The sequence below is a fragment of the Anopheles coluzzii genome, chromosome 3 (assembly GCF_943734685.1).
Source record: "Anopheles coluzzii chromosome 3, AcolN3, whole genome shotgun sequence".
Lineage (NCBI taxonomy): Eukaryota > Metazoa > Arthropoda > Insecta > Diptera > Culicidae > Anopheles > Anopheles coluzzii.
This window is the reverse complement of record NC_064671.1, coordinates 3,811,605-3,837,812: the sequence shown is the minus strand read 5'-3', so window position 1 is coordinate 3,837,812 and position 26,208 is coordinate 3,811,605. Positions and strand designations below refer to the sequence as shown.

The 26,208-nt window shown below is 47.4% G+C and overlaps 6 protein-coding genes and 2 long non-coding RNA genes across 10 annotated transcripts; 5 read left to right on the top strand and 3 right to left on the bottom strand.

Moving 5' to 3' along the window:
* Nucleotides 1-615: 615 nt before the first annotated feature.
* On the bottom strand, nt 616-4,914 carry LOC120954601 (lipase member H-A-like). The gene is made up of 3 exons (XM_040374678.2): nt 4,739-4,914; nt 1,417-2,184; nt 616-897 (listed from the first exon to the last, which is right to left on the bottom strand). Exons 1-3 carry the CDS (start codon nt 4,909-4,911, stop codon nt 750-752), a joined length of 1,089 nt encoding a protein of 362 aa, XP_040230612.2. The 5' UTR covers nt 4,912-4,914; the 3' UTR covers nt 616-749.
* Nucleotides 2,913-4,758, top strand: LOC120954599 (UDP-glucosyltransferase 2-like). The gene is made up of 2 exons (XM_040374674.2): nt 2,913-3,089; nt 3,160-4,758. The coding sequence occupies exons 1-2, from the start codon at nt 2,983-2,985 to the stop codon at nt 4,625-4,627; spliced, it is 1,575 nt and encodes a 524-aa protein (XP_040230608.2). The 5' UTR covers nt 2,913-2,982; the 3' UTR covers nt 4,628-4,758.
* Nucleotides 4,915-5,717: 803 nt separating the features above from the next.
* LOC125907281 (uncharacterized) lies at nt 5,718-6,558 on the top strand. Its single transcript, XR_007452550.1, has 2 exons — nt 5,718-5,808; nt 5,917-6,558. It is a non-coding gene; the product is annotated as an uncharacterized LOC125907281 (long non-coding RNA).
* Nucleotides 6,453-12,385, bottom strand: LOC120954603 (uncharacterized). Its single transcript, XM_040374680.2, has 4 exons — nt 12,227-12,385; nt 11,838-12,145; nt 6,883-11,763; nt 6,453-6,814 (listed from the first exon to the last, which is right to left on the bottom strand). Exons 1-3 carry the CDS (start codon nt 12,265-12,267, stop codon nt 6,905-6,907), a joined length of 5,208 nt encoding a protein of 1,735 aa, XP_040230614.2. The 5' UTR covers nt 12,268-12,385; the 3' UTR covers nt 6,453-6,814; nt 6,883-6,904.
* A 129-nt stretch (nt 12,386-12,514) lies between these two features.
* On the top strand, nt 12,515-13,350 carry LOC125907280 (uncharacterized). Its single transcript, XR_007452549.1, has 3 exons — nt 12,515-12,793; nt 13,001-13,111; nt 13,203-13,350. It is a non-coding gene; the product is annotated as an uncharacterized LOC125907280 (long non-coding RNA).
* A 116-nt stretch (nt 13,351-13,466) lies between these two features.
* On the top strand, nt 13,467-16,336 carry LOC120948062 (uncharacterized). 2 transcript variants are annotated; one of them, XM_049608610.1, is made up of 8 exons: nt 13,467-13,710; nt 13,769-13,882; nt 13,941-14,054; nt 14,114-14,167; nt 14,242-14,289; nt 14,347-14,403; nt 14,584-14,640; nt 14,706-16,336. In XM_049608610.1, the coding sequence occupies exons 4-8, from the start codon at nt 14,164-14,166 to the stop codon at nt 15,239-15,241; spliced, it is 702 nt and encodes a 233-aa protein (XP_049464567.1). In that variant the 5' UTR covers nt 13,467-13,710; nt 13,769-13,882; nt 13,941-14,054; nt 14,114-14,163; the 3' UTR covers nt 15,242-16,336. The 2 variants fall into 2 exon arrangements, with proteins under 2 accessions (XP_049464567.1, XP_049464568.1); XM_049608611.1 differs by lacking the exon at nt 13,769-13,882.
* LOC125907278 (uncharacterized) lies at nt 15,376-18,064 on the bottom strand. Of its 2 annotated transcripts, none has more exons than XM_049608582.1 (4): nt 17,584-18,064; nt 17,097-17,514; nt 16,675-16,982; nt 15,376-16,619 (listed from the first exon to the last, which is right to left on the bottom strand). In XM_049608582.1, exons 1-4 carry the CDS (start codon nt 17,762-17,764, stop codon nt 15,430-15,432), a joined length of 2,097 nt encoding a protein of 698 aa, XP_049464539.1. In that variant the 5' UTR covers nt 17,765-18,064; the 3' UTR covers nt 15,376-15,429. The 2 variants fall into 2 exon arrangements, with proteins under 2 accessions (XP_049464539.1, XP_049464540.1); XM_049608583.1 differs by having other exon boundaries at nt 17,097-17,511.
* A 639-nt stretch (nt 18,065-18,703) lies between these two features.
* Nucleotides 18,704-21,166, top strand: LOC120958671 (glycerate kinase). Its single transcript, XM_040381627.2, has 2 exons — nt 18,704-18,794; nt 18,887-21,166. Exon 2 carries the CDS (start codon nt 18,952-18,954, stop codon nt 20,464-20,466), a length of 1,515 nt encoding a protein of 504 aa, XP_040237561.2. The 5' UTR covers nt 18,704-18,794; nt 18,887-18,951; the 3' UTR covers nt 20,467-21,166.
* Nucleotides 21,167-26,208: the final 5,042 nt, after the last annotated feature.

The window sequence follows — 26,208 nt, the reverse complement described above, 5'->3', positions numbered from 1 at the left end:
ACCCGAGCGAACTCCAATGTGTAAAGTAGGTGGGGAGCGTGGAGCCCTGCTTTTACAGGGTTTGAAGTTGGGTGGTGGCAGAAATGAACGATCGTTTACAATGTTTCTCATATGATCATGCATGATCTTGCTTCAATTTGTTGGTACGGCATGATAAATCCATCTTATTTCATGTTAGTTAAGTCAAACACAAGCTCCAACCGATCAACTAACCCTGTCCAAACAATTCACTCGCAATGAACACGATCGCCACTGCCGACGAAAGATCGGATGAACACCTTCACTGGCGATCGAGTAACGTTACGGCAAATCGTTTCTCACCGACCGTACCGAATAGGTCGCCAGTGTGCAAGTTCATGGAAGCTGGCAGGGTTTGTGTGAACCGCCCAACCCGTCGCCTTGGCCGTCGGAGTGTCGGGAAGGGAAGCACCTTAAAAGTTCAATGATAACATCGGTGTAATGATGGTTACGGAACCGATCTTGGAACTTCATTTGCATGATAATTCTCGATCCCATTCTACTGTGGAAGGTCTTGCGCGCAATCAATTAGAGCTAGTTGTGACGTAGTGACTGCGTCTTCTATACCGATTTTGAGAAACTTCAGGGGTTTTTTTTGCATACTTTATTCCTATAAACATAACACTCCTTTATCCATAAAAACACTGAACATACAGACTATAGTGTGAACCCAATTTGTAAAGCCAATTTGGAAGTCCTGGTTGGTGATTGGTTGGCATGGTTTGATGTCACTAGTTGACCGACGGCGGTGGTGGTGGTGGTGGTGGTGGACCCCCAATGTTGGCCGATATGGATGCCAGTTCCTCCCGTAAGGTGTAATTGCTTCCTCTTGCGTAAGGCGGCATCATGTTAACGTTCAGGAAGTAGAGGCCTCGGGTTCTGCAAGGAATATGAGAGGAGTGGAGTTGGACACATGAGTGAGCGGTTCCTCGAGGCTTCCAGAGCTTAATCAAACCGCACTAGTCATGCAATGTAATTGCGTAATCATTCCTCACTGAGGACTGAGTACAAAGACTAAGTCGGCCACATGCCACTAACACAAGAAAACGGAATTTGCGTAATGAGAGGGAGATGGTTAGTATGAGCAATTGTGAAATGGATCTGTTTGGCGTGCATCTTCGGTATGCTTCGGTGGACAGTGTGCTTGGGGTGATTAAAGGAGGAGCTATTTCATACGAATACGCCGACACCAAACCAGTTCTTTCCGTCACCATGGAACCATCCAGATTTATCATTCAGGCCCATCAAGTGCATCAAAGGGTGTACTGACGAAAGGTGTGTGGAGCCTAAAGCGAACCTTTCGCGGTGCTTTTACTTTCAACTCCAAACCGTCCCCAAGCGAACGATCACACGATCGCGGCTACCGGTTTCGGTGTGTTTGTGGTTCGCGGCACTTACGTGTTGGGTGTGTGCGCTCCCATAATAGCGATCTGGTCGTTTGGGCCTCCACCCCGGCAGATACCGAGCATGTACAGGTACCAGTGGGCGCACCGATACCCATAGAATCCCACCTCGGTGCCGATCGATTCCGCGTAGTACTCGGGCGCCCGGTTGTGGTTGCACTCGCCCGTCGTCATCATCGTGGTCGCATCGCACCCCGGCTGCACCACGCCCCCGTTCACGTAGAAGTCCGTGTGGCCGCTCGGATGCAATATCCCGCGCTGGAACACGTCCGTGTGGATCACCTGCACAAACTCCGCATCCGTCTGGTCGAGCTTGTACTCGTTCGAGGCAAACACAAACAGCGGTTTGGCCGGATCCAGCCCCGTGATGCGCTTCAACCGGCCAGCCTGCAAATAGTTCGCGATCATGCCGGAAGTTTGGCCGCCGAGGCTGAACCCCACCACGTGGATGTCGTCCAGCGGGATGATATCGTTGGAGATGATGAAGTCTAGCAGCTGGGCGGTACAGTTCGCAACGGTGGGCAGATTGCGTACGGCTTGAAGGTAGCAAGGCTCAAGAGCTAGAGGATTGTAGTCGACGGAGATGATGTTGAACTCGTCGTAGGCGAAGTACGCCGGGCGAATCGTTGGATTTGGAGCGTAATCGCGATGGCCAGTGTACCCGTGGATTAGCACAATCAATGGACGTCCCTTGATGAAGTTGGCGCTCGTGACCGATTCCGGATTGAACATGTCCAGCTGGGTGGGATTGTTTTGTGTTTCTCTTGGGGGAAAGTGAAATGAAATGAAGGGTGAAATAGGTCAAGGTCATGCGAGAGCTTTAAAGAGATGCCATCAGGATCAGGATTACATGTTTATGTAAATATAAATCAACAGCTTGTTGGTCAAACATACACAATTCATGAACACACATTTGAAATGCTTGCAAGTATTTATAGATTGCTTTAGCAGCACCTCTTATCACGATCATGCACGATGAGATAAGAATGGGTCAGTCGTAGCAAGTGGCTTCCCTCAAATCAGGTTTGAAGCAGTTTAAAACGAACGTTTATTTTGCAAACTATAGCAAATCATCGTCCATAAGGGAACTACCTACGTCACCTTCGCGAAACACTACATAGTACTGCAGAGTGATCGTAGGTATCGCACCATCATCACACGTTTCACTCGCCAGACAGTGTCCAGCGTTATCAGCTAGGCCATCCAAATCGCGCGTGATACGTCTACGATAAGTCTTGTCTGTGTGTAAAACCGAATCACCCAATTGCACGCATCGGAGGCGCTCTCCAGAAGGACCAACTCACGCTCGATCACGTGCAAAGGGTCGTGCCATGGCCTGGGAACGCTGTAGACACCTACCGTGCCATCCAGTGGTACCGACCATTCTCGCCAGTCACTACTGTTTTCTCAAGAGGCAGTCATATCGCACCTAGAGCGCCGCTTTACAATCGACGGTTTGTTGATTTTGGACCGCCGGCGAGGAAAATAAAAGCGAATGCGTTTAGACAACTTGCGATCACAGCTAGGATTGATCTGACGGAGCGAAGAAGCTCAACGAACGATGGGTACGGCCACAGTGCTATCGGTGGTGCTCGTGCTGGCGGGCGTTTCCCAAGCCGCCAACATACTCTTCATGTCCGGCGTGCCATCCCCAAGTCACTACATCTGGTAATTTAGCAATTCGATCACCCAAAGAATCGTATTTAATTTGCTGTTTTTCTTCTTCTACTCCACACAGGTTACGCCCACTGATGTACGAAATGGGACGCCGGGGCCACAACGTGACCGTGCTCAGTGCGGACATTGAGAAGCAACCGCCGGCCAACGTGACGTACGTGCATCTGGAGAACTTCTACAGCACCATGTACAACACGTCGATGCGCCAGAAGCTCAACTTTTTCGACATGGCGAACGAAAGTCCGGCCAAAATGTTGAAGCTCTTTGACGAGTTTGGGCTCAATCTGTGCGAGGCGGCAATCAAATCGGAAGGACTACACTTCCTGCTCGGCTACCCGACCGACTTCAAGTTTGATCTGTTTCTGAGCGATTTCATGATCGGTCCGTGTGTGCCAGCGATCATAATGCATCGGTTTAAGGGTGTGCCATACATTCCAACGACTCCTTACAATGCACCGTCGACGGCGGCCACCGTACTCGGGGCGTACGCTTACTCCGGACTGGTGCCGAATCACGTGTTCGACGCTCCGGAAAGTATGAGCTTTATGCAGCGGGTGAAAAACTTCTACTACGATCTGTACGAGATGATCCTGCACGATACGCTGATGCACCCGGAGGCGGACAAGATCGTGCGCAAGCTGTATCCGGACGCACCGCCGTCGAACAGTTTCTACAAAAACGTACGCCTATCGCTCGCCAACATTAATCCAATCATTCAGTACAAGGAACCACTGATGCCCAATATGATACCGGTTGGAGGGCTTCAGATACTTCCGCCAAAGGGGCTTCCGGAAGATTTGCGCAAGGTTGTGGAGGGAGCGAAGAATGGGTTCATACTGTTTTCGCTCGGCAGTAACGCTCGCAGCGATCTGCTTGGCCCGGAACGGATTCGTAACATTCTCACCGCCATGGAGCGGTTACCGCAGTATCAGTTCCTGTGGAAGTTCGAGTCGGACGAATCGAAGCTACCGATGGCGGTGCCGAAAAATGTGTTCATTCGTGCGTGGATGCCACAGAACGATCTGCTGGCACATCCGAACGTGAAGCTCTTCATCACGCACAGCGGTCTGCTGAGCACGCAGGAAGCGATCTGGCACGGTGTACCGATCATTGGCTTCCCGGTGTTTGCAGATCAGTTCCGCAACATCAACTACTGCGTGGAGGCAGGCATTGGGAAACGGCTCTCCATACAACACTTCCAGGCGGATGAGTTAGTGCTGGCAGTGCGGGAAGTGTTGGGCAGTGATCGGTACAGTGCGAGGATGAAGCGCATATCCCGGTTGTTCCGGGACCAGAAGGAAACGCCACTGGAAAGAGCCGTTTGGTGGTGTGAATGGGTTCTGCGAAATCCGGACGCTGATCTTCTACAATCACGTGCCATGTATATGAGCTGGTTCCAGAAGTATTCTTACGACGTGCTGACGTTCTATCTCGCTGTGATTCTTGCCCTTGTGGCGTTGGCATGGAAATTGTTGAGTATTGTTAAGCATAGTTTTCTTGCCAGCAGCACAAAATCGAAGGTTGAGTAAGCGTTACAGGGAAACCTTTCCGTCGTGTACAAAGTGTAGTTGATATTCACGTTTAACCACTCGAGTGTGTACAGTACACATAAGATTCATGCAATAAACTAGGATTAGTACCTCGTGTAGAGATAAAACGACACATTCTGGTTCGGGCATCGTTTGACCGTTTCGAAGCACTTGAAATAGTTCCAATCACCACCGACAACGAGCTGCAAGCTGATCGCGACCGAAAGTATCCCTAACCACCGTGACAGTCCACCGGCAAACATCACTTTGTTAGTGTCCACCATGCCGATTCTTTCACTGAAGTTGCATTGTTTCCACCCGCTAGAACGAAACCCAATCCCGATCACGCACGATCGATGTTTGCACGGCACGACCAGCGAGAGTCTACAAGCATTCTAAAAGCGCAAAATTTCTCTTTTAGCACTTTTATACGCCATCGACGATCGGGGCCCGACGGCGACTTGCGCTTGAACCGACCGAGGCGCTTATCAGAACACGTCCCGGGTGGCAATTATTCGTGCGCTCGTTTATCGTTTATATTTTTAACGGTTACAAGAGCCAATACAGAAAAGGTTAAAAAAAAGAAGCACAACGTAAACACAAAACGGTGTAATGGAGCTACCAGTCGAAAGTTGTGTGTCTGCCGTCAAGAAAGGATTGGCGTTAACTGTGCAATTCTTCACCTGCAAGATGCATTCGAGCGCAGGCGTCGATCGTCTTCCGGGATGCGTCCGCATCCCGTTTTTGGGAGGAGGTAGAACCTTCTTTTCGGCTCAATCGGTTGACCTTAATCGAGCTTTTATGCAAATATGAAGGCACCCCCAGTGACGATAATGAAGCGTGGCTGCTGTGTGTCGCCTTCTGGCGACTCTGCATCTTCTGCCGGCTGGTGTGTGTGTGTGTGTGTGTATGCGCCCTCTCTGTCACCCCTAAGAAGCGTGATAAGATGAGTGATCTTGTTGTTGGTGGGAAGGTGTGTAACGTGTGTGATTAAAAAGAATTACGATGTCTATGTCAAGGTGTCGATCGGTGGATGTAATTAGCTGTTAGCAAAGTCACACAATTAATTACGATTTTAGCACGGTAACCGTTACCAATTCAAACAGCTGAAGCGGCTGAACGGAAAGATTGAGGTCATGAACTTGATCAACACTACACCAAGACGACACCGATCAATCAAGGTATTGTTGGTATTTACAAATCCCAACCATGTTTGACGAAACGATACAACTTGTTGCTGCAAATGGCATAAAAATATGAAACAATTTTTAATTAGCTACCCTTTCCAGCTTGTAAAACAATGTGAGCCTAAAAAACACCCATTAAAAGATTGCAGTTCTCGACAGCGCGTGGGTGGCAAGAACTCGCTTATCGGAGGTGAAACATTGGTAGCGGCTTATTAGAGTTAGACGCGCCGAGTAGAAGGTCCCAGCCCAGGTCCCGTTCGCCCTGTTAGCATTACACTGTCACTGTTTGTGATCGGTTTGTGGCGCGTGATAAAACTAAACATGGAGAGCTTGTTATGTTGGGGGGCGAAATTAAATTAACATAAATAAATAAATTACACTGCATTAATTAAGCAAACATTAAGGCCATTATAAATCACAAAGCGTGGTAATGAACGTTAAGATAAAGCAGTTATCTGAAACTTTTCTAGCCAATTTGAGGCGTTCGCGCGTAACGGCCTGTGACAGGAAGTGGAATTCGGAAGCTTACGGTGCCTAGTGGAGTGACAAGGAAGTGGTTCTAGATATAATAAAACTTAAGCTACCCTAGAACTTGGATGATGATCTATTGGGGGGTTAAACAAAGAACAGTCAAATAGTTTTAAAAGTTACATCAAATATTGTATCAAATTTATTTATAGCTTAACATATCAGATACAATTACTTTATCAAATGTAGTGTGGTTTTTGCCTGCTTACATCGTGACTCTGCGCGTCTGCTTGTCTATTGATTGAGTGGCTTATTGATTTACCCGCCGACATGTACGACCAACCGTGCTGTGGTGCCAAACTGTGGTCGTACTTAAATTGGTAATTAAAACAAAACTTACTAAGCTTAATCGATTACTTCTATGCAACAAAAAACTGTCGTACATTGCCCTCGTTCCCTTGCCAATATCAAGGGTAGAAATATGCGAAAAATCTTGGTAGTGAACACGATGGCGTCAGCTATTGTCGTCGCCCTGCCAATAAAAGTAAAAAAAAGGTCAAAATACATGCCAACAAAAAAGAGACAAATCGCGCATCCTACCTTACTTTGACATCCAGTGTCCTTACTTCGATGCTCTGCTGCCATGTTTATATTGGATGTTTCTACAGGTTTGCTCTACCTCCTGTATTGTTGTCTCGAGCGGTTTGAATATCCGCTGCAGTTCGGTGGCGTGGTTTTGCTTTTGACTGAGCATTTCCTCAGCACGGACTAATGCTCGCATACCCTGCGCAATTACATCATCGACGATTTCCCGGCTGTATATCACGCCATTCACTATCTTGGGCCGTTTGTGGAAGTTCGCGCTTCGAATGCTATCACTGAAGCTAGTGTCACTACCGCTGACAACAGAGTTGAGGCTTGTATTGCTCTCGTTGTGGTGTGCCAGCTCTGTATGCGCTCGCTTGCGATCTTGTGCGCTGGTGGTTGAGCTTGACGGTGGTGACAATGCGAAAGTGTCCGGTGTGTTGCTTCGTGATGCTTCTATCGATCCAAGTGCTTCCTTTTGTATCTGCTGTAGTTGAGCTTTCCACCAAACCGTCTCAGTGTGGTGCAGGAAATCAATACGCCGATAGCATACCTCGTGCGGTAGGCCATTGCTCGATCCTCCCTCGGCACGCTTTAGCAGCACACGCAGAATAGTCTCCGAAATCAATGCTAGCAGTGGCACCCAATAGCAACGACGAACATTCTCGCCGAATCGTTCCGTTGGTCGGGTTTCCGTGTTATAAGCATAACCGGCCAGCTGTGAGGCTATGCCCTGCAGAAACTGTTGCGTGAGTGCACTAAGCTCATGTGGATTTTCAGCCAACGGCACACGATAGCTGGACAAGTATTCGTTTAGCTCCTTGCGTAGTTCTGCCACATCGATGGCAACACCTTGACTGGTCGATGCTTGTGCTGCTCGATCAATGGCAGCGAGCAGACTGTCCGGCAATGGGTGAAGTTTGAGCGGTTTCAGCAACTGAATCAGCTGGTTCTTGCGCTTCGAGTCATTCCAATCTGGCGGGAAATAGGCTTCCGGTAAGGGCAGAAGATTGGTTCGTGTCGTTGCAACCGAAGCTTGATCGCGCAGCTTGCCGAACTCTTCCGGCAATCGAACGAATTGATTTAGATCTTGGCTTACCATAGCTTGAACCTTGCTGATGGCCGTGTTGTACAGCTCAACGATTGCATTGGCATTTTTCCCAGCCAAGAGGTATCCTCTCGATTGACGGCATGATTTGTCGAACCGAAACCACAGCTCCGAGCCAACGCAACGCTCCAGAAAGTCGTTCAATGGACGCATCTCTAACCGTTCCTCGTAGCGCGGCGGCTCAAACTGCATTTGGGCTCGGTAACAGTGGGCAAGATAGTGTACGGCCTCCCTCAGAGTATCGTTTTCGGTTCCTCTGCTCCAAAGAAACACTCGCCATCGTTTCACTATTCCTGCCGCCAGTCCGAGATTCTGTTCGAAGCTGTCCACGGACACTAGACTACTCTCCGCGCCCACAGTGCTGGGACAGTAAAGAATGACAGCTATGCTTGGCTGATGACTGCCACACTTTGTCAAAATGCTCTTCAATCGATTCCGAGCTTGTTCGATTTGGCAACGATCGCTCAGGAAAAATAACACTCCGTCCGTGAGGACACACCCTTCGGCACGGTCGGTATCCTTTTCGCTGATTAGCGATTGTCCCTGCAGTAACCGCATACAGATGGCACGCTGTCCCTGGCTCCCATCTCCTTTAGTATGAGTTTTTGTGCCCAGCATCTGTTTGGATGGCGGTGATCTTTTAGCTAAATAAAAGTACGAATGATTTTCCTCTCTGTTTTCCTTTCGAAACGCACAGCACTCCAGCCAGCGTTTGACGAAGCTCGGAAACCCGGCCGAACCTTCCTCACCCTCAACCGGTAGCGACAGGACCAGCTTCCAGTAGATCGGCTCAGCAATGCCAAGAATGCGAGTCGAAACTTGCATTTGTTGCAGCTGATTGATCATTCCTTCGAGCTGCACGAACGGATCGATGAGCTTTCGCTCCGGGAAAGCATCGAACAGGAACACCTCGCGAAGCACTGACTCGTCTTGAAGCACCGAATCTACACTACGTTTAGAACCAGTGCAACGAGCATTCAGGAAGGGGCGCAATTGGTCACACCGGGGCAGTTCATCCATCCTGATACTCCCGTTAACGAATGACGGTGGCACGGTTCGCATCAATCGACGCCATCTCGCCGCACTCTTGGCATTGCGGTGCCAGCGGTGGAAGTACTTCATGCTCAGCTTCCTAACCCGAGCCGCTCGCAGTCGTTCCACACGCTCAATCTCCTGCTCGGCGGTCTTGGTCACGTGTGAGGTTAGTAGTTCTGCTACCAACTCGTTAAACACGTCCACTGCAGTGCGCTGTATGCGTTTTTGTCGATCCAGGGCAGCTTCTGCAATTTCAGGAACGAGCTCTTCCACGACCAAATCTATCAGCTTCTCCAGCTCCACAGTACTTGCCCGCTCAACAGCCTGTTTCCGCTCCTCGAGTAGTTTTTCCTGCTTTCGTTTTTCTTCCTCTTGTTTTAATTTTTCACGCTGCTTCTCAATCTCTGCGTCGACGTTCGGTTCTTTGCGCTCGACCGGAATACCGACATTCTCTCTGTTGTCGTTTCTTTCTTTGAGTGGCTGTTGGAAGAAACCTGCAGTTAGCGCAGGAGAAGAACCAAATGCAGCTGGCATAGAGGGAGCTTTCCCGAACAGCGCTGTGCCTCCGAAGCTGTTCGCTGAACCGAACAAGGATCCACCGCTGGAATTCGATGATGGAAGAAGCTCAGCTGGTTTAGCCTGGAAGAAGGATGTGCCCGAAACAGTGACCGGTGCTGGAGGTTTGGCTGGGGACGTATCTTTAACTGCTCCGTGAAATGCGCGCTTCTGTCCGGCCGGTGTTATCGCCGTGTTCTGCGGTGGATTCACCCAGGACATAGTTACACGATCCGTACTGTCGCTTTGACTCCCCGCTACATTACTAACCCCTCCAAACAGATTGCCGCCTGCCATCGGTATCGGAGTGGATTTAAATGCACCGAAAAGGGAACCACCTTCCGCGACGGATGATGTCGCTGGTGCGTTGCCAGTTGATGGCGGCGTTCCAAAAACAGGCTTCGCAAATGCGTTGGCAAATGAAAACGACGATGGAGCTTCAGTTGAGGTTTTAAAGCCTGCAGTTTCAACGCTGCTCGGCGCAGTCTTGGCTCCTATTGTGCCAAAGACAGGTGGAGGTAGTGCGGGTGTTGCATTTTGTTCCGCTGGAAACGGCGCAGGAACTGGCTTGGTTGGTGGCGTACGAGCACGGGGAGACAACCGTGGTACTACTGTCGTAGGCGAAGGCACTTTGAATAACCTATCATCCGCCATCGATTCATTGGGCGCATCCGGCTCCATGCTGTCCAGCTTGCCCTCCTCTATTGCGTGCAGCTCTCGGTCGTCCTTTACAGGCTGCGGCTTTTGAACACGTGATTCACTTTTTTCTTGTGACAGCCTGCGATCCGCAAACACATTCTGAAGAACCTCCTCCTTTAGGCATCCACTTTCATCGAAGCTATCGTTCGGTGGTTGCACCATCGGAAGCTGCAGTTCCCACTGCTCCAGAGGGCGCCCGCAGATGGCTTCTCCAACCGACACGGTACGTTTGCTTTCGACCAACCGGACAGCACGGGAGGTAGGAAATGGCAGCTCCGGCTGGTAGAAGTTCATCTGTCGCGGCTCGAACAACACCATATCGGTTGTTTGGTCTATCATGATGCCATAGTGGTCGAAGAAGGCTTCCGCTTGCTCTTCATCTTCGAACCCGAGGATACGCGTCATGTACTCCAGGGAGAATGAAGCCGTGGAGCGTACTGCGTACGCTTTGCGTAGAATTTCAAGTGCTTTCTGGCGTACCTGCGTGAAGTAGCGCAGCAAGATGCATGCGTTCATGTACGTGGTCGACCGGACGAGTTGGAAGAAGCGCACAAAATTGTTCTCCTCCAGCGCAAAGTAAACGGACAGGGCAAATTGAATCTCCTTGGAATGAATAATGGCCTCCGGCAGCTGGCGTAGCTCCCACAAGAAGTTGCCATCGTTCAGGTACAGCAGCACCATGTACGCACGGAACTCTGCCTCCGCCGGACAGCGTTGACCGCGCTGGCCCAGATCGGTGTACATGTACTTGAGTGTCTGCAAGCATTTCGTCATGTTTTCGGTGTTGATCTTCTGGTCAAACACCGACGGATCCTCCGAAACTAGCCGGGCGGCACAATGTATGTGGAAGCGAGTGCACTGTTCCACCAACTCAACCACAGTGGCTGAGCACAGATCCTGCTGCGTGATGTCCTTCCGGATGCCACGTGTCCGGTCCCAGATGTAATGGAACCAGTCGCTTACGTTGCCTCCTCCTTCGCCCTCGTCGTCATTGCACAGATCGGCCAGATGAGTCAGCAGGAAGTGCATCGTCCGTCCAAGGGCCTGCTGCGAGCGTAGTTCGTGCGGAAGTGGCAGCTCCTGATCGGCCGAGCTCCGGGAGTATTGTTTGATGGCTTTCACGTGATCTATCTGTGCACCGCCGCCAGGTTGTCTTTCGTACGAAGGCACCATACACTTCCACTCACGCAGGTAGCGCTCCTTCTCCGGACACATATCCGGGCAGGTGCCCACGATGTTCTTCGCCTTCCGGATGTCCGTCGTACGTTCCGTGGTGAGACGAATGTATCGATCCTTTGCCTCCAGCACTCTGCATCGCTCCTCTGCCGAAAATGCCGGTTTGTTGGCCAACGTTTCAAGCTCCATACGAGCCTGCCCAATCTTAGGATCCGTTTCGTTGCGTGCCGAGACTGGCATCGAAAGTTTCGCAAGAGTCGGCCGGTTGTTTGTGACCGGGGGAGCAGTGCGTTGCTCACCACCCTTATAATACGCCAACAAATCTAAAATAGAAAACACGAAGCTTTGAGTTCGACGCACATTTCATAAACTCGTGCATAGTTCCGGACGGACTTACTTTGTGAAGGTGATCTCACATTGTCGATTGCTTCCAGTTCCATTTGCACGTCCAGATCGAGTGAACCGCCCGCCTTACCGTTGTCGTTTACCGATGGAGGTTTGAGGTCCGTCCAGTAGATGCTAAAAGACACGTTCTTGAACTGTCCACCCCTCTCCAGGGCTTGCTGGGCAGACTCTGGCTGCTCGTACTCGACCGTGCACGATAACCGATTTGGCCGCAGTATGAATCGTTTGATTTTGCCAAACTGACTAAAGTGCATCTTGGCAGTGAGTTTGTCCAGAAACAGTTCCGGAATGTTTTCGCAGCTGCGGAAAGAATTCACCGAAGGCATGTTAGAGTTGGTCAAGAGCATCCAAACACTTCATTTGCTTCCCACTTTTCCTTACCTGATAGAGGTGCGAGCTTCATTTATTCCGTTCGTAGCCATCGCGAAACTATAAACAATGCAGCATAACCTAGCAAATGAGTAAATATTTCTGATTTATCCGATGCTAACCCCCTGGATGTAAAATTTGTGCTGTGGGACCGGCTAGCAATGATTGTTTTGATGATGCTCGCGCTCAAACTGGGTCGGGGAGCGGTTGCACCATACACCAGCAGCACCAGTGTCAAAATTCAGGCTCACCCGAGTGTCATCTGAGCCCTCACTGTGAGTGTGGAGTGAGTGTGGAAAAACAGTCCAAATTGACATTCATAACGAAGGGCGGGGGAGCGCTTGCTGTCAAAAATGTGGGTGAAAGAAGCCCTATTTGACTGTGGATCGTTTGGCTAAAAAAAAGTAGGTGATATTGTCCCCCACACTTGTGTACCATTTCATTTCGTGTTGTTGTTGTGTATTGGTATTCCACCGTGTGCTCCCGTTGTGTGCCATTGCGTGTTGTGTGTATTCGTATGCCATCGTGTACTCTCGTACTCTTTTGATACTTGGCCTGTGTGAGAGAAGAGAGAGAGAGGTTAGACTTTTTTTAATTAAACTTACCGTGGCGCTGCTGGTATTCGATTCATCGACGACATCAAGTAGGGCCTTTCGCTACAGTCGGCGTTCTCATTTATCTATTGGTCTGGATCGAATACGAGTGTGTTACGTTGCTACATATAGAAATTAATATTGTGTTTACCACTTTCATGATGCGATGGTAATGTTTCATTATTGTTCACAGATATGGAAAACAAAAACAAAAACGTAAGCATCGTAGACGAAAATGGGAATCCTGGTAAGCGGCCCTTAAGCATGCTAAGAAATTTTGAAGAAGAAGAAGAAACAACACTTGGTATGTATTTAAATGTTATAGTTCGATTTTCACCATTCTTAAACTTTGTAATTAATTTGCGTTATGTTGCTTCGATGTTGCTTTTATACAGATTCTGGAAACGCTAAAAAGCAGCAAAAAGAGCAACCATCTGGGACAATGAAGAATTATATTGTTTTTCCAAATGGACAAAAACTAGAAATTCGTGGCACTATTTGTGGTGAGTGTAATGGAGAATTCGTTCTTACGTTCATGAGTAATTTTATCGTTTCCATGCAGGTGCTGTCAATCTGGATCAAACTGTATGTGCGAAACCATTATATGCTAATCCGAGTGAGTTATTTCAAGATCCTTTATCTTACTTCGTTATTAACAGTACTTTTTTTCTTACAGGCTCCACACAAACACAGCAAACTATTTTTTTAAAAACTGCTGGAGCTACTCCATGTAAGATTCATGAACACCCTTCCCTCAACCTTTTGAAATAATCGTTATCTTTTTCGCAGGTACTACCAAACCTGTACAACAGCCATTAGATGTTAAAAAGTCTGCTGGAAAACCAGATCCCGTCACACATACACAGCAAACTATTTTTTTAAAGACTGCTGGAGCTACTCCAAGTGAGATTCATGAACACCCTTCCCTCAACCTTTTTAATAATCGTTATCTTTTTTGCAGGTACTAGCAAACCTGTACAACAGCCATTAGATGTTAAAAAGTCTGCTGGAAAGCCACATCCCGTTACACAAACACAGCAAACTATTTTTTTAAAGACTGCTGGAGCTACTCCAAGTGAGATTCATGAACACCCTTCCCTCAACCTTTTTAATAATCGTTATCTTTTTTGCAGGTACTAGCAAACCTGTACAACAGCCATTAGATGTTAAAAAGTCTGCTGGAAAACCAGATCCCGTCACACATACACAGCAAACTATTTTTTTAAAGACTGCTGGAGCTACGCCGAGTAAGTTTTATTTTAACCAATTTCGTACGCTTTGTAATGACCATATTCTTCCTGCATAGGTTATAGTAAATCAATCCAACAAACGGCTTTGGAAACGTCAGGAGATATTATGGGTAGGTTAATTGACGACACCTTCTTTAAATATGAGTTCGTTACATTCGTGACAAATAATATGTTTTCCATTCAGAGTATAGCAAACTAAAACAGCATTCCAAAACATCTTACGCTACTCCGGGTAAGCAAATTGAAACATGTTTTAATTATAATTGTGGTAATCTATCTCATTTTATAGGTCCGAGCAAACCGAGTCTGCAAATGGTTAATACCGAACTATCTGGTGGTTTGCTTGGTGAGTGAAAAAGAATTAAAATTTAGTTCATAGACCTAATTAACTTGTTGTACAGCAGCCAATACAACTTATTATGAGCAAACATATTCAGAGCGTAGAAACAAAAAACCAAATAAGGCATGTGTTAAATATATTTGTTTTATTTTTAATATTTGGTTTGTTCTTCCATCTTTATTTCAGATCCCGACGATACTCCATTCTTAATCACCAAGAACATATTACGACAGCTTATTCGTGGTACTTATATGGGTCCGAAGGGTGACTTGAATATATGGTAATTTGTTTTTTATTTGTGATTTTAGATGAAGTTACTAGCGTATTCCAGGAACAAAGGGATAGTTTCATGGAACCAATGTTTCGACGCATGGCCGGAATGGAAGCGACTTTTGCTTCACTGTATAATCAAATCTCGTCACAGACCAATCAAACGAATGTTGATCCAAAAGTGTTGGAAAATTTCGAGTTTGATACCATCGACAGTGGCGAAGCATTGACTGAACTTGACGAGCGACTTAAAAACGATGATCAGTATAAAAATACGTTTGTTGCATGGGTTCAAAGGTACATTAACGTGCCAATAAGTACAAAAAGGATGTCGAAACTGCTCAAAGCGTTATTTACACCCAAATTTCTTTGCCTTCTGACATGGAGTGGAAGAGGAAAAAGAGCAATGTACACTTTGTCAAATTATAAAGGAATAATAGACTTGTTTAAAACTGTAGGAAGTACTGAACTTTCCAAAGTAGGGGACCGTGAAGTTGCAGATTTCTTCATCCTTAAATTGAGATACGCTACATACTATCTAAGCCGGCAGGAATGCAACCAAACAAATAGTTGAGGAATCTTTAAGTTTAATTGAGGTTTAAAAGCCTTTGACTTTACACTTCATTGAATTTCGCCTCTTAATTCATGTGATATCTTAGAACTCTTATATATACAATACAATGCAGTACAAAATAAATGAAATCGATGTTTTGTTAACAAGTTATAATAGTTTTTATTATTCACTCATCAAGTTATTTTGTATTAGTCATTGAGTGTATTTAATAATGGAAATAATACCATATTTCCATCAGCTTCTTTGATAGTTCTAGCAAATTTAAGTTTGACATCGGAGCATTCTAATAAAACCTCGTCATTTTTCAAATCATCTTTATAAACAGAGTATATATGTAGTTTTGTGGAAGAAATGTGCTCGTCAAAATATTCGAAAATACGGGAAAACATTTTTCCAACTATCATCAACTTATCCTGCTCTTGTCTTACTGAAACAAATTTTAAAATTACGTTTTTGTTGGTCATAAATAAATCGTTGACATCATCATTTCGCAGCTTTAAATTTTTCCTCACATTCATAGTAATAGTTTGCCCTCTTTGCGTATAAAACGGCTGACGAAATGGTTGATCGTTTTGTTGAGCTCCTGTAAAATTTTCAAATTCCGATATTCTACGAATTGCCTGTTCTAAACATCTATAGTTAGTTCTAATGAGCCTGTTTTTTATATTTCCTAGCTTGCGTTCATATGCATATGTTGAGTGATAGTCCAGAGGACCAAACCGCTCTACTTCTTCTTCGAGGTGGATTAGACTATGTACATTGGACGTAACAGCTTTTTTATGATATACATCGGCAAATGTTTCTACAAAAGTTTTTAGCATAGTACCAGCAGCTTTCCAGTGTTCTTTATGTTCGGTCGATGAAAATATCGTTATAGCACAGAAATAAAGCATAAAATGCTTATATTCCTGCTCACTCAACAATCCTTCCAATACTACGGGAGCCACGTAATGGAGAAACGTTTTGCAATCTGATCCTTTCCAATATGCTAGGTCGTCAATCGGGCGCATTTTTTGGTTCGTTTCAAAGGGGAGTTTTTGTTTTAGGAGTCTTTGTTTAAATTCTTCACGTTGCTGGCGATTCCATCTTTTCCATTCTTTTAACACTCCCATGTACCAAATGTGAAGTAGTTTTTTTGTAAGACCAATGTCTATTTGATGGAGACGATCAACAACAATCATATCCAGAATGATGTCAAATTCGTCCAAATCAATCAACGGCGTAGACCCCGTACAATGCAGAATATAATCTCCATCTAAAAATCCTTTGTGAGTGCGCTTTGCCGCAGACGTATCCAAAAAGACCATTCGTTGTGACACCGATTCTCCTTCACAGCAACATTTTAAACAGGAGTGTCTTCCAGTATGACCTTGGACACCTGCAAAGAAACAACATTTAGAAAATTTTACCTGTCATAAATGCTTATATTTTACCTTTAATGAAAGCTCGTGCTGGTGTATCTGCGATGATGGCTCGTAATTTTAACGTGATGGCATTTTCTCCCACCATCAGTCCAGTGCTCGATAATAAATTTATCTCATCGACTAGCTGCCGCAGATAAAGCTCATTACTTTCCGGTTTTGTTGGTCCGCAATAGATAGCCACGATCATCACTGGCCAATCCGGCTGGTCAACAATCTTCAACAAAATTGGCCAGAACTGTGTTTTAGATCGCGTATGAAGAGGAAGGCCATCGATGTTAAGATCGTACTGAAGCGTCTGTGGCACTGCAGTATGTTTTCTTTTAAAAGAGAAGGTTATTTAAATTATTACTTAGTATTCTCACATCAGCTTTTCGGGAGCCTTCTAAACAAATGCATATATTCGTATTCATAAGCAATGTAGATTTACTTACCGCATTTCACTTGTCAAGCAGTGGCGTATTCCATTATACCAAAATTTGCCATTTCCTATGGACGAAAGGATAGCAGGATTTCGTCGTGTCCGCAGCAATGTCCTTGGATCTTTAGGCACACGGAGATCTGTGTTGGCTCGAAGATATTTTAACAAACTTTTTAAAGATGCGTGCGATTCTGATCGAGCTAGCGCCCAATACCGTAAGCCCTCTTCGCTTGTCATTTTGGTGTAGTCAGGATCGTTTTCATCGTCCTCAGATGCTATGTCCTGATCGTCGTCCATCGATGCTTCATCTTCCGATTCACTTAGGTTCAGTTCCAAATCCTGAGTTTCTTGAAAAAGCATGAGTTCGGGATCAACTGATGATGCCATATCGGTATTCTCGCCATCGAACAGCTCCGGTGAAGTCGACGCTGCTACAAAGCCAACAAGAAATGCTAATTATAGAACTGTAAACTTAATAGCTGTTACATTAGAATACTTACCTTGTAGTTCTGATGGCGATACCACATTCACAATATCTTCCACCGATTCTTTATACTGCTTTAACAGTTTTGCGGCTCTTCGGTATAAAACGCCAGACTTACGCAGAGCCTGCAAATGGCGATTTTTGCCACACAATTTGTTTATAACCGAGAGTTTTTTCTCATTTGAGTCCATTTTCATAAAGAAAACTAACTTAAATATCAACACAAATGCGTACAAGGTTGCTAAAATGCTGCGAAAGACGCCACGAAGCTGCGAACCACAAACATGCAAAAGACGCTACGAAAAATGTTTTGATTTTTTCCTTCTTCTCTTCCAAACATATTCTCCCTCTTCCCTTGCTGCCAAGTTTCTCAGTAGCGTCACCTATCGGACTTTGCACAAAGCTCTGAAAAGTGTATGATTTTGTTGGATTTCGACACTGTTTCAGACAGAAAGGCTCACAAATCTGTGTTTTGACAGCTTCGGTGCTGCTGGTGTAGTATCTTTTGCTGCTTGCACGCTGACAGTTGCTTTTGACAGCAGTGCGCAACATGAGCGCACGTGGTTGTGGAGCGTGTTATCAAAAATCGTGTTAAACACGTATTAAATTCGAAACTGTGTGTATCTAATCAAGTTTATTACAGTAAAAAGCTTTAGAATCACCACATTATACGGGAACGAACATTTTTATGAAAATGGTAGCATGATTTTTTAATTCCAATTTTCCAATGCGCCCATAGTGACAGCTGCTCAACTCAAACTGAACTCCCAGATCCAGGGCTGTAGACAGGAGGGTGTGAGGAACCAGAGTGACCAGAAATACCAATTTATCTGTATTCCTACCGATTCATAGATGTCCGCTTTAAAAGTACCGATGTTTCATTTATGCTACCGAAAATCACAGATTTTCTCATGATACTTACCAGAAAGTCATGAAACCATTTCCCAAATGATTTCATGCAATAAACTCCATCTGAAATATGGAAATCACCAGCTACCAGAACACAGAAGTTCAACACTGACAACTATGGTCCGTGTCTGTACTTCATGAGATGCGATGAAATTGTGCCTGAAAACTACCGATACAAATTGAAACTCCTACCAAATACTACTTTCCGATAAAATTTGGACACTTTTACTGCAAACTGACATAAAAATCTGGCCACACTGACGGGAACTGACAAAATAATAATAATAAACAAACAACGAACCAGCAGGAAAAGCGCAGGTATGAAATGTTATCTTCTATTTTACTGTGAGATCTACTGAATAGATCTTCGGTCTATATGGTTTGATAGCATAATTTGTGTAAAATTCCAGATCAATCGTCATTTCCAGCTCCTACGTCAACTCGGTTTCGCTCAGCCTATCCTGGACGATTATCAATGATAAGATCGTGGCCTCAATTTGCGAGGAAAATGTCTACAGCCTATAGTGCCAGCTTGACCAACCTCAGGGAACTGTTTCTATGCGGCGTGGAGGCGGTTAAACCCAAATCGTTGTTTGATGGCTGCCACAGTTCGGCGGGCAGTATCCGCGAAAGTTTCCTCCACGACCACAAACGCTATCACGTGGTAGGTTTCGGCAAAGCCGTTCTGGGCATGGCAGTTCAGTTGGAACGTCACCTCGGGTCGCGACTATCGGGAGGATGTATAAGCATACCAACGGGTACGGGTGAACGATTTGCTGGAGAGGCAGAGTTCACTCTTTCGCCCAGCACTGCGATCGAAGTGATCGAGTGCGCTTGGAACAACCTGCCGGATGAAGGATCGTTAATGGCGGCAAAAAAGATCAAGCAAATTGCCCACAGCATGACATCGGATGATGTGCTGTGCGTTCTGGTTTCTGGTGGTGGTTCGGCTCTGCTTTGTCTGCCCAAGGAGCCCATTACGCTGGAGGAAAAACTGCAGCTAATCAAATCACTGGCCACGGCAGGTGCATCCATCGATGAGCTAAACAACGTTCGAATAGCTCTGTCGGAGGTGAAAGGAGGACAGCTTGCGCTGGCGGCCGAACATGCTTATCGGGTTTATTCTTACGTAATATCGGACATTGTCGGTGATCCGGTAGCATTGATTGCGAGTGGACCGACCGTAGTCCAGAAAGGAGTGGCTGTGAATGGGAAAGCGAAAGAGATTTTGGAGAAGTATGGCCTGTGGAGTAAGCTTCCCGATTCTATCCTTAAAGTAATTGAACAACCAACGGTTAGAGAAGTGAAGGAAACGTACAATAATGACCTATTCTTACTAGGCAACAATGAGGTAGCTGTAAATTGTATCGTACAGCAAGCTCAGGCTCGAGATTGGGAGTGTATCGTGCTATCAAAAAGGATAGAAGGAAACGTGATCGATTTGGCTCCCGTTTACGTAGAGTTGGCAGAGATCTTGTACAATTTAAAAACCAACTTTATAACAGAAAACATTGCCAAAGAAAAGCTCCGCGAGCTGCTTACCCGCCTTCCATTCAGTGACCTCAAAATGGAAGAATTTATAAGCCAAACAGTTGAAGGTAACAAGGAAAAGCCACTACTGATTGTTGGTGCTGGTGAGCCAACGGTTTGCGTGTCGGGCGGTGGCAAAGGGGGTCGAAATCAAGAGCTGGCTCTTCGTTTCACGGTCGGTGTGCGAGAGCTGGAACGTGTGCCCGATGCGGTGTGCTTTCTATCGGCCGGTACGGATGGTATCGATGGCCCTACCGAAGTGGCCGGTGCGATCGGGGGAGCGTTCGTGGCGAGAGCGTTTGAGGAAACATTCCACCTGGCAGAAGCGAAAACGTTCCTAGAACGGAATGATTCGTACAGATTCTATGAAGCAGTAAGCGGCGGGCAATATTTCGTAAAAACTGGCCACACAGGTACGAATGTGATGGATGTACATTTACTGTTAATAAACCCGCAGTAGGGAAAATAAACAAACTATCCCAACCGAACGCAAACCAAACAGGGAAGATGACTACTACCACCTCCTAGTTCTGATCAGCACTAGCGAAGCTCAGCGGTCTGCATTAATTCATTTTTCTCCCCCTCCCTACTGGAACATGAGTCACTCAGTAAGCCAGCAACACCGGAAGAAGTCAACCAAACGGCCATAATTTATAGCCATCTGATGCGCGAGGATGGTCTGTGAACTATTTCTCTCCCCCTCCCAGCCGGGCCGCCCCGTGGCGGTGTGCTGTGCGAGGGCGAGGTATGGCATTTTGTTTTGTTAATCAAATAACCGCCCCGAAAGCCAGCATGGGGTATAGTTAGTTCTACATCGATCATGTTCCTTTTTTTTCTCCTGATTCATACCACCACTACACACTGATACGGGTGGATCCGATTAAACATGAATCTCGCCTGCCAGTGCCAGCGAGGCTAACGCGTGTGTGTGTGTGTGTAGTCGTCATCACGAAATTAGCCCAACTCCAAACTAGAAGTGGAAATCTCCAGCCAGCTTTTGGGGGTCTCCACCACTTTTGGCTAGCGGTTAACATGAATGTGTGTGTGTGTATGTCCATGTCTGGTGGTAGTTTCCAATTCCGAGCCATCTGGTCCGTTTGACGCTCTTTGGGCTCTCAATTTACATATTTTTACTGCTTTAATCTTAAAATTATGCAAAAATATAATAATTCTCATAAAAGTTGTTCACATCTGGTTGAGAGGAGCGGGGAGGGGGGGGGGGGTCCGCTGCCGGACCCGGTTCTGGGCCCGGTTTCGGCGCATTAGGCAGCGCGAGCGACGCAAAGACGCAAGCCGTTCCGCGCGCGAAACTGCGTTGACTTATCACAACTGAGTGACGAAGACGACCAAGACGACCAAGACGGCGATTGCGAACGAACGAAGATCGCACCAGACCAGCCGCTCCCCTCCCATCAGCGTTATGTCCACCTGCGGGGCCCACGCGGACGCCAAAATGGCTGCGGCCAGTTGGCAAACGCTTCTTCTACTTATTCTTCTTCTTCTTCGCTACGCGGGGTGGACATAAAACACCGGCTCGTTTGTGACCGCCCGGGGTACTGGGGTACTGTTGCGACCGGGGACCGGTGGTCATCTGCACTTTGTGCCCCGGGGAACGTTTTCTCCCTCTCTCTCTCCCTTCGTTTTTACATTTAATGGAGCCTGGCCGCGGACCGTGGAAGGTGTCAAAGAAAGTAAATGGGTAAATCCGATGAAATATGTTTCACCTCTTTTTGTTTTGCGTATCGAATCTGAGATGCACGCAAAGTGATCGGCCAGCTATGGCAGTGTGTGCGTGCTTTGGATATTGTTTCTTGTTGGGATGTTGATATCTCTTCCGTTCTCTGTGTGTGTGTGTTTTTTGTTAACTCTTTGAAATGTTTTCAGTGATGCCACGACATTAACTTTTCTTGCTGACAGGTTTCCTTATCAATGTTTTCCGCACCCCAATTTCAGCGCGCCTGATCGTGTGGAGTGTTTGGTATTTCCAGCTCGGTGTTAAGTTACCATCCATGGACCGTGTTGGCCAGAGGTGACATGGTTTATCGAAGAAGCTTTTGGGACATTTTTCACCTTTTCTGGGGTTTGATCCAACATGCGTAAATCATAAGCTAAAATGGTTCCAAATTGAAAGTTTTGATGCATTTGCTTCGTGGCGTCTTGGAGGCGTCCCCGTATCAATCTCGCTCGCCGCTAAATCGTTAATCTTGCTAGCCGGTTGGCACTGGATCGTACCGAGCGGCAGAGAGACTGCATGGAGCCACGTAGACAAACGGTTCCGACTGTGCCACTTCCCGCCGCTGCCGTCTTTCCTTCCCCTTTCCAAAGCCGTTGCCTTGCCGGCGTCAAATCAGACTAAATGGCAACCAAGAGTGCAGGCGCAGCATGAGGCCCCATTCGCCTCTACTCCCACCCCCCCGAACGCGGCCATTTCCGGTTGCGCGTTTAATTGGTCGCCGGACCGAGCGAAGAGATGGATAATTCTAATGTGGGAAGAAACGGTGTCCGTTATGTATGGTCGCAACGATGGACGGGCGGAGCGAAATTCCCGAGAGAAGAAAAAAAAAGGGTTCAGGTATTGCGGCGGGCCTGCTGTGTGATTTACTTCCTCCTGTGGGTCAGCGGGCGGGTCAGCGATATCGAACGCGAGTGCGGTACGGTCCGGTGCCGTTACGGTCATGGCGTCGAAATTCCACGCGCGCACACTGTAATTGCCTCCTGCCCGCCCCCGTATAATGCCTACCCTATCCCAGTGTGTGTCCGAGACACCCGGAGAAAGGGGCGATTGGGGCAGAGAGACGCGGTACGCTAATTGAAGCAAACTCATCAAACTAATAAATTGAATAATCTTACCCACAAAAGGAAGCGGAGAGCGCGTGCTGCGCTTCTGTCCTCGTGCAGTGCGGCACACACATGGCGGGCGCACGACGGGCTAGACCAAAATTCTAGCACATTTGCGGCCAACGATATCAGTTGCACCAGTCCCCAAAACGATGTTGTCCCTCTTACAGCAGCAGCAGCATCAGCAGCAGCAACAACAGCGACATTCGAGAATGCAATTATCAGCGATCGTTACTCATTGCGGCTAATTGCTGCGAAGGAGCATTCTTAAGCCTCACCGTCATCGCCGACGTTTGCCGCTGCGCGGCATCCAACGGTACTGTGGCCGGTGCTGCGGTGCTGGACAGAAGCAAGAAGCGAAAGAGGAAGGCGAAACGAAGCGAAAAGAAACGCATAATGCTACGCGCCGGTATAAGGGTAGAAGCGACGATCCGCGGCCACTGGCTGACGACCGGATGGACGTTTGAGGTGAATTTCGTCGACGTTATGTCTGGGCCGTACGGGGCCGTGGGGCTGCGAAGTGTGCGTGTGTGCATGATGATCATGATGATGATGATGATGATGATGGTGCGTTTCCTGACGGCTCTTTAGAGTGCGCACAGAAATTTCACATGTCGCGGTGCAACACCGCCATCATATATGCAACCTGTTTTCGGGGCTAAACGGCTAAAATAATATTCCACTAAATGGGTATGGTGACCATCACCCCCGGGCGGATCGGTTTTAGTGTTGCGCTGAAACCGTCAAACTAGTTTCTGTGTGTGTTTGTGTGTTTGTATTTTGGTGGCCGTTCATAACACCTAGGAATTAAAAACTCGTTTCCCCCAAGCAAAGATAGTCCCTTAGAAGTAGATAGAGAGAGAGCGATGGGATTTCCTTTAGTGAAGTTGCTAATGATCGATGCTTCGAGGAACTTTTTGAGTAAAATGACGTAAATTTGTGTGCTGTAAAATTGAGCCAAATTTCCCCTTTTGACGTCAGCAGCTACTCGGAGGCATTAATATTAATGTCCAAATGTTTGATAACATACATGGCCCTTCAAGGGGCAACTCAACAGTGCCAAACGGAAAACAATGAACCACCGATGGACATTCAAAATGGACTTATCAGCGACCTAACCGGTGCACCAGGCCCAGGTTCAAACCGGAAAGGACCGGTGTTGCGCTTCCCTTCCCTTCATCGCCCCCTCCCCCTTTATCACCCGCTCATTAATGTTCATTAAAACAGAATTCTTCGATTCCGCGTGCGGGCGCGCGCTCGCACCGGCACTGGCTCTGGCCCTGTGCGGAAAATGCCGACGAATGTGAACGTGTGAAAAAAGAATTAGAAAATCGTAGCCTTTCTTCCACGGCATGGTGGTACAGGTTGTGGTGGTGGTGGCGGATGTACGTACTCAGCAATTTCCTGTCTGCCTTTCCCAAAGCTCCCAGGGACGAAAGAGGCAGAAGTAGAAGAAGAAGCTGCTGGCGGTGGTTGCAACGAGCCGACCGGGTGGGAACCGTCGACCATCGAGAGCTCCGGGACCAGCTGCCCCTTTGGCCGGCGCGGAGGATTCCACAGTGTGTGAGAACGGGCCAGAGCTAGGGCGAGAGAGAGAGAGAGAGAGCGAGAAAGGAAAGAATCATCCAGCGAACAAGTTTGTTTTAAAATTTCTCACTAATTAACAGCTATATCCCAGCGTCAATAAAAGCTATAAAAATAATCATAAAACAACAAAAAACAGGTGTCCTATACACATCTTTAATCATCTCCTCCGCTCTCCTCGCTGTCCTCCCTTATGCCACAGTTGCGCTGCAGGGGCAGCGAGACATTCTTGACCATTCCCATTCCCATCTGGGTATTCCCTCACAGCTCAAGTGTGGCCTCTGGGAGGGGAGATCGCGCGCCCGTTCAGCTGGTGCAGTTCGCCAGGTTCGTCGCTCGTGGTCAGGTGCGTCCCCGATTCGGGCGGCTACAAATTCCTGCCCAACACTTGTGTGGCATCCGCCCCTCGCCCCCTTGAGTGTGTTTAATTGAGCAGAAAGATTTGTTATTCGAAAGCATGCCACATTTAGTGGCACACTGAAGCGTTCGGTTTTTGGTGCTTTGGAGGCTCTATTTTCGTATGCTGTGTATGTGTCTCAATACAATACCTTTTCTCGCCGTTTCCCCCTAACGTAAGCTCACCGCTCAGTGGCCAACGCTTCCCCCGGTTCCACTCCGGGGCAGAGTCCCTTTTATGATACGACATTCTTCTTTATCGCTGGCTGCTCACTCCGGCTCTAAGCGTCGAATGTTTGTTGATGATTTTTATCGATTATCATTGCTTCATTCTCCCGCGCGCGCGTGTGTGTGTCCCTCGCCTTCACAATGGGCAAACAAACACACACCCTAGAGCCCACACCGAGGGATGGAAGGCAATCGAGCACAACCGAGCGCTCTTGGGGGAAGGTTGAAGAAGGTCCGCGCGCTCGATCGTTCGATACCGGGCCCCGGGCGCGAATGAATGGAAGGGAAATAAATTTTTATTATGAAAGCCACATTAGGCCTGAAAATAGGCCCCAACTGTGCGGATGGGCTTTATGGCATGGGGTAGATCGAGTGGGGGAGAGATGAGGTGCTTCTTTTTTGAGCACAGCGCGCAGAGTTACGTATGCGTACGAGATGAGCGGCTCGGTGAGCGGTCCGGTGAGCGGTCCGGTGAGTTCAAGAAGCGGGCCAAGTTAATAAAATGTGCAAACAGCTCAAACAGTGCAGTTCGGCAGGATTATGAATTCTTGTTGAAGGTGAGTAAAGGTTGCAACAACAACAGCAACAACAAAATCCCCAGCTGATGGACATGATGAATTGGGAATCTGCAGCGCTGTTACGTCACGACGTCCACTCGGTACAGCTTGGATCACAATCCCTATAAACCCTAAAGTGACATTTCTATAAAACCTTACGCAACCGCGATGTCTAATGCTCCCCCTCCCCCCCCTTCGCTGGCTTACAGTTTGTGCCGAGACTTTGGAACGTTTTTCGTTGGGCGCCCTTTTTTGCATCGTGTGAGGGATCGTCCTGGGGTGCACTTGCCACCCCGTCCAGATGCGCCATTCCGACTGCACCAACCATTTGGGTCCTCCTCTCAAACCCCCAACAGCACAGCGCGGGAAGCCGCAGGTTCTGCTTCACGACGAATCCCATGACGTTTTTTTTTTGTTTTTGCCACAGCCAATCGGCCGTGCTGGAAACTTCTCTTTCACATTCCGATGACGACGACGACGACGACAACGCACGGCGGAAATGGCACCTGGTTTTATGTGCGAGCGGGCGCGCACGCGCACAAACACACACACAGCCACACATGCGGGCACCTGGGAAGCTGGAGGAGGGGTGAGGTAAG

Coding starts and splice junctions, on each gene's coding strand:
- LOC120954601 (XM_040374678.2), bottom strand. CDS start 4,911: ATGGTGGACACTAACAAAGTGATGTTTGCCGGTGGACTGTCACGGTGG. Junction 2,185..4,738: donor TCGTTTTATCTCTACACGAG/GTACTAATCCTA, acceptor CTTTCCCCCAAG/AGAAACACAAAACAATCCCA. Junction 898..1,416: donor GGAGCGCACACACCCAACAC/GTAAGTGCCGCG, acceptor TATTCCTTGCAG/AACCCGAGGCCTCTACTTCC.
- LOC120954599 (XM_040374674.2), top strand. CDS start 2,983: ATGGGTACGGCCACAGTGCTATCGGTGGTGCTCGTGCTGGCGGGCGTT. Junction 3,090..3,159: donor TCCCCAAGTCACTACATCTG/GTAATTTAGCAA, acceptor TACTCCACACAG/GTTACGCCCACTGATGTACG.
- LOC120948062 (XM_049608611.1), top strand. Junction 14,290..14,346: donor AACATCTTACGCTACTCCGG/GTAAGCAAATTG, acceptor CTCATTTTATAG/GTCCGAGCAAACCGAGTCTG. Junction 14,641..14,705: donor ATTACGACAGCTTATTCGTG/GTACTTATATGG, acceptor TTGTGATTTTAG/ATGAAGTTACTAGCGTATTC.
- LOC120954603 (XM_040374680.2), bottom strand. CDS start 12,267: ATGGCTACGAACGGAATAAATGAAGCTCGCACCTCTATCAG. Junction 12,146..12,226: donor GAAGCTCGCACCTCTATCAG/GTAAGGAAAAGT, acceptor TTCTTTCCGCAG/CTGCGAAAACATTCCGGAAC. Junction 11,764..11,837: donor TGTGAGATCACCTTCACAAA/GTAAGTCCGTCC, acceptor TTTCTATTTTAG/ATTTGTTGGCGTATTATAAG.
- LOC120958671 (XM_040381627.2), top strand. CDS start 18,952: ATGATAAGATCGTGGCCTCAATTTGCGAGGAAAATGTCTACAGCCTAT.
- LOC125907278 (XM_049608582.1), bottom strand. CDS start 17,764: ATGAAAATGGACTCAAATGAGAAAAAACTCTCGGTTATAAACAAATTG. Junction 16,983..17,096: donor TGCTTGACAAGTGAAATGCG/GTAAGTAAATCT, acceptor CTCTTTTAAAAG/AAAACATACTGCAGTGCCAC. Junction 16,620..16,674: donor AGCACGAGCTTTCATTAAAG/GTAAAATATAAG, acceptor GTTTCTTTGCAG/GTGTCCAAGGTCATACTGGA.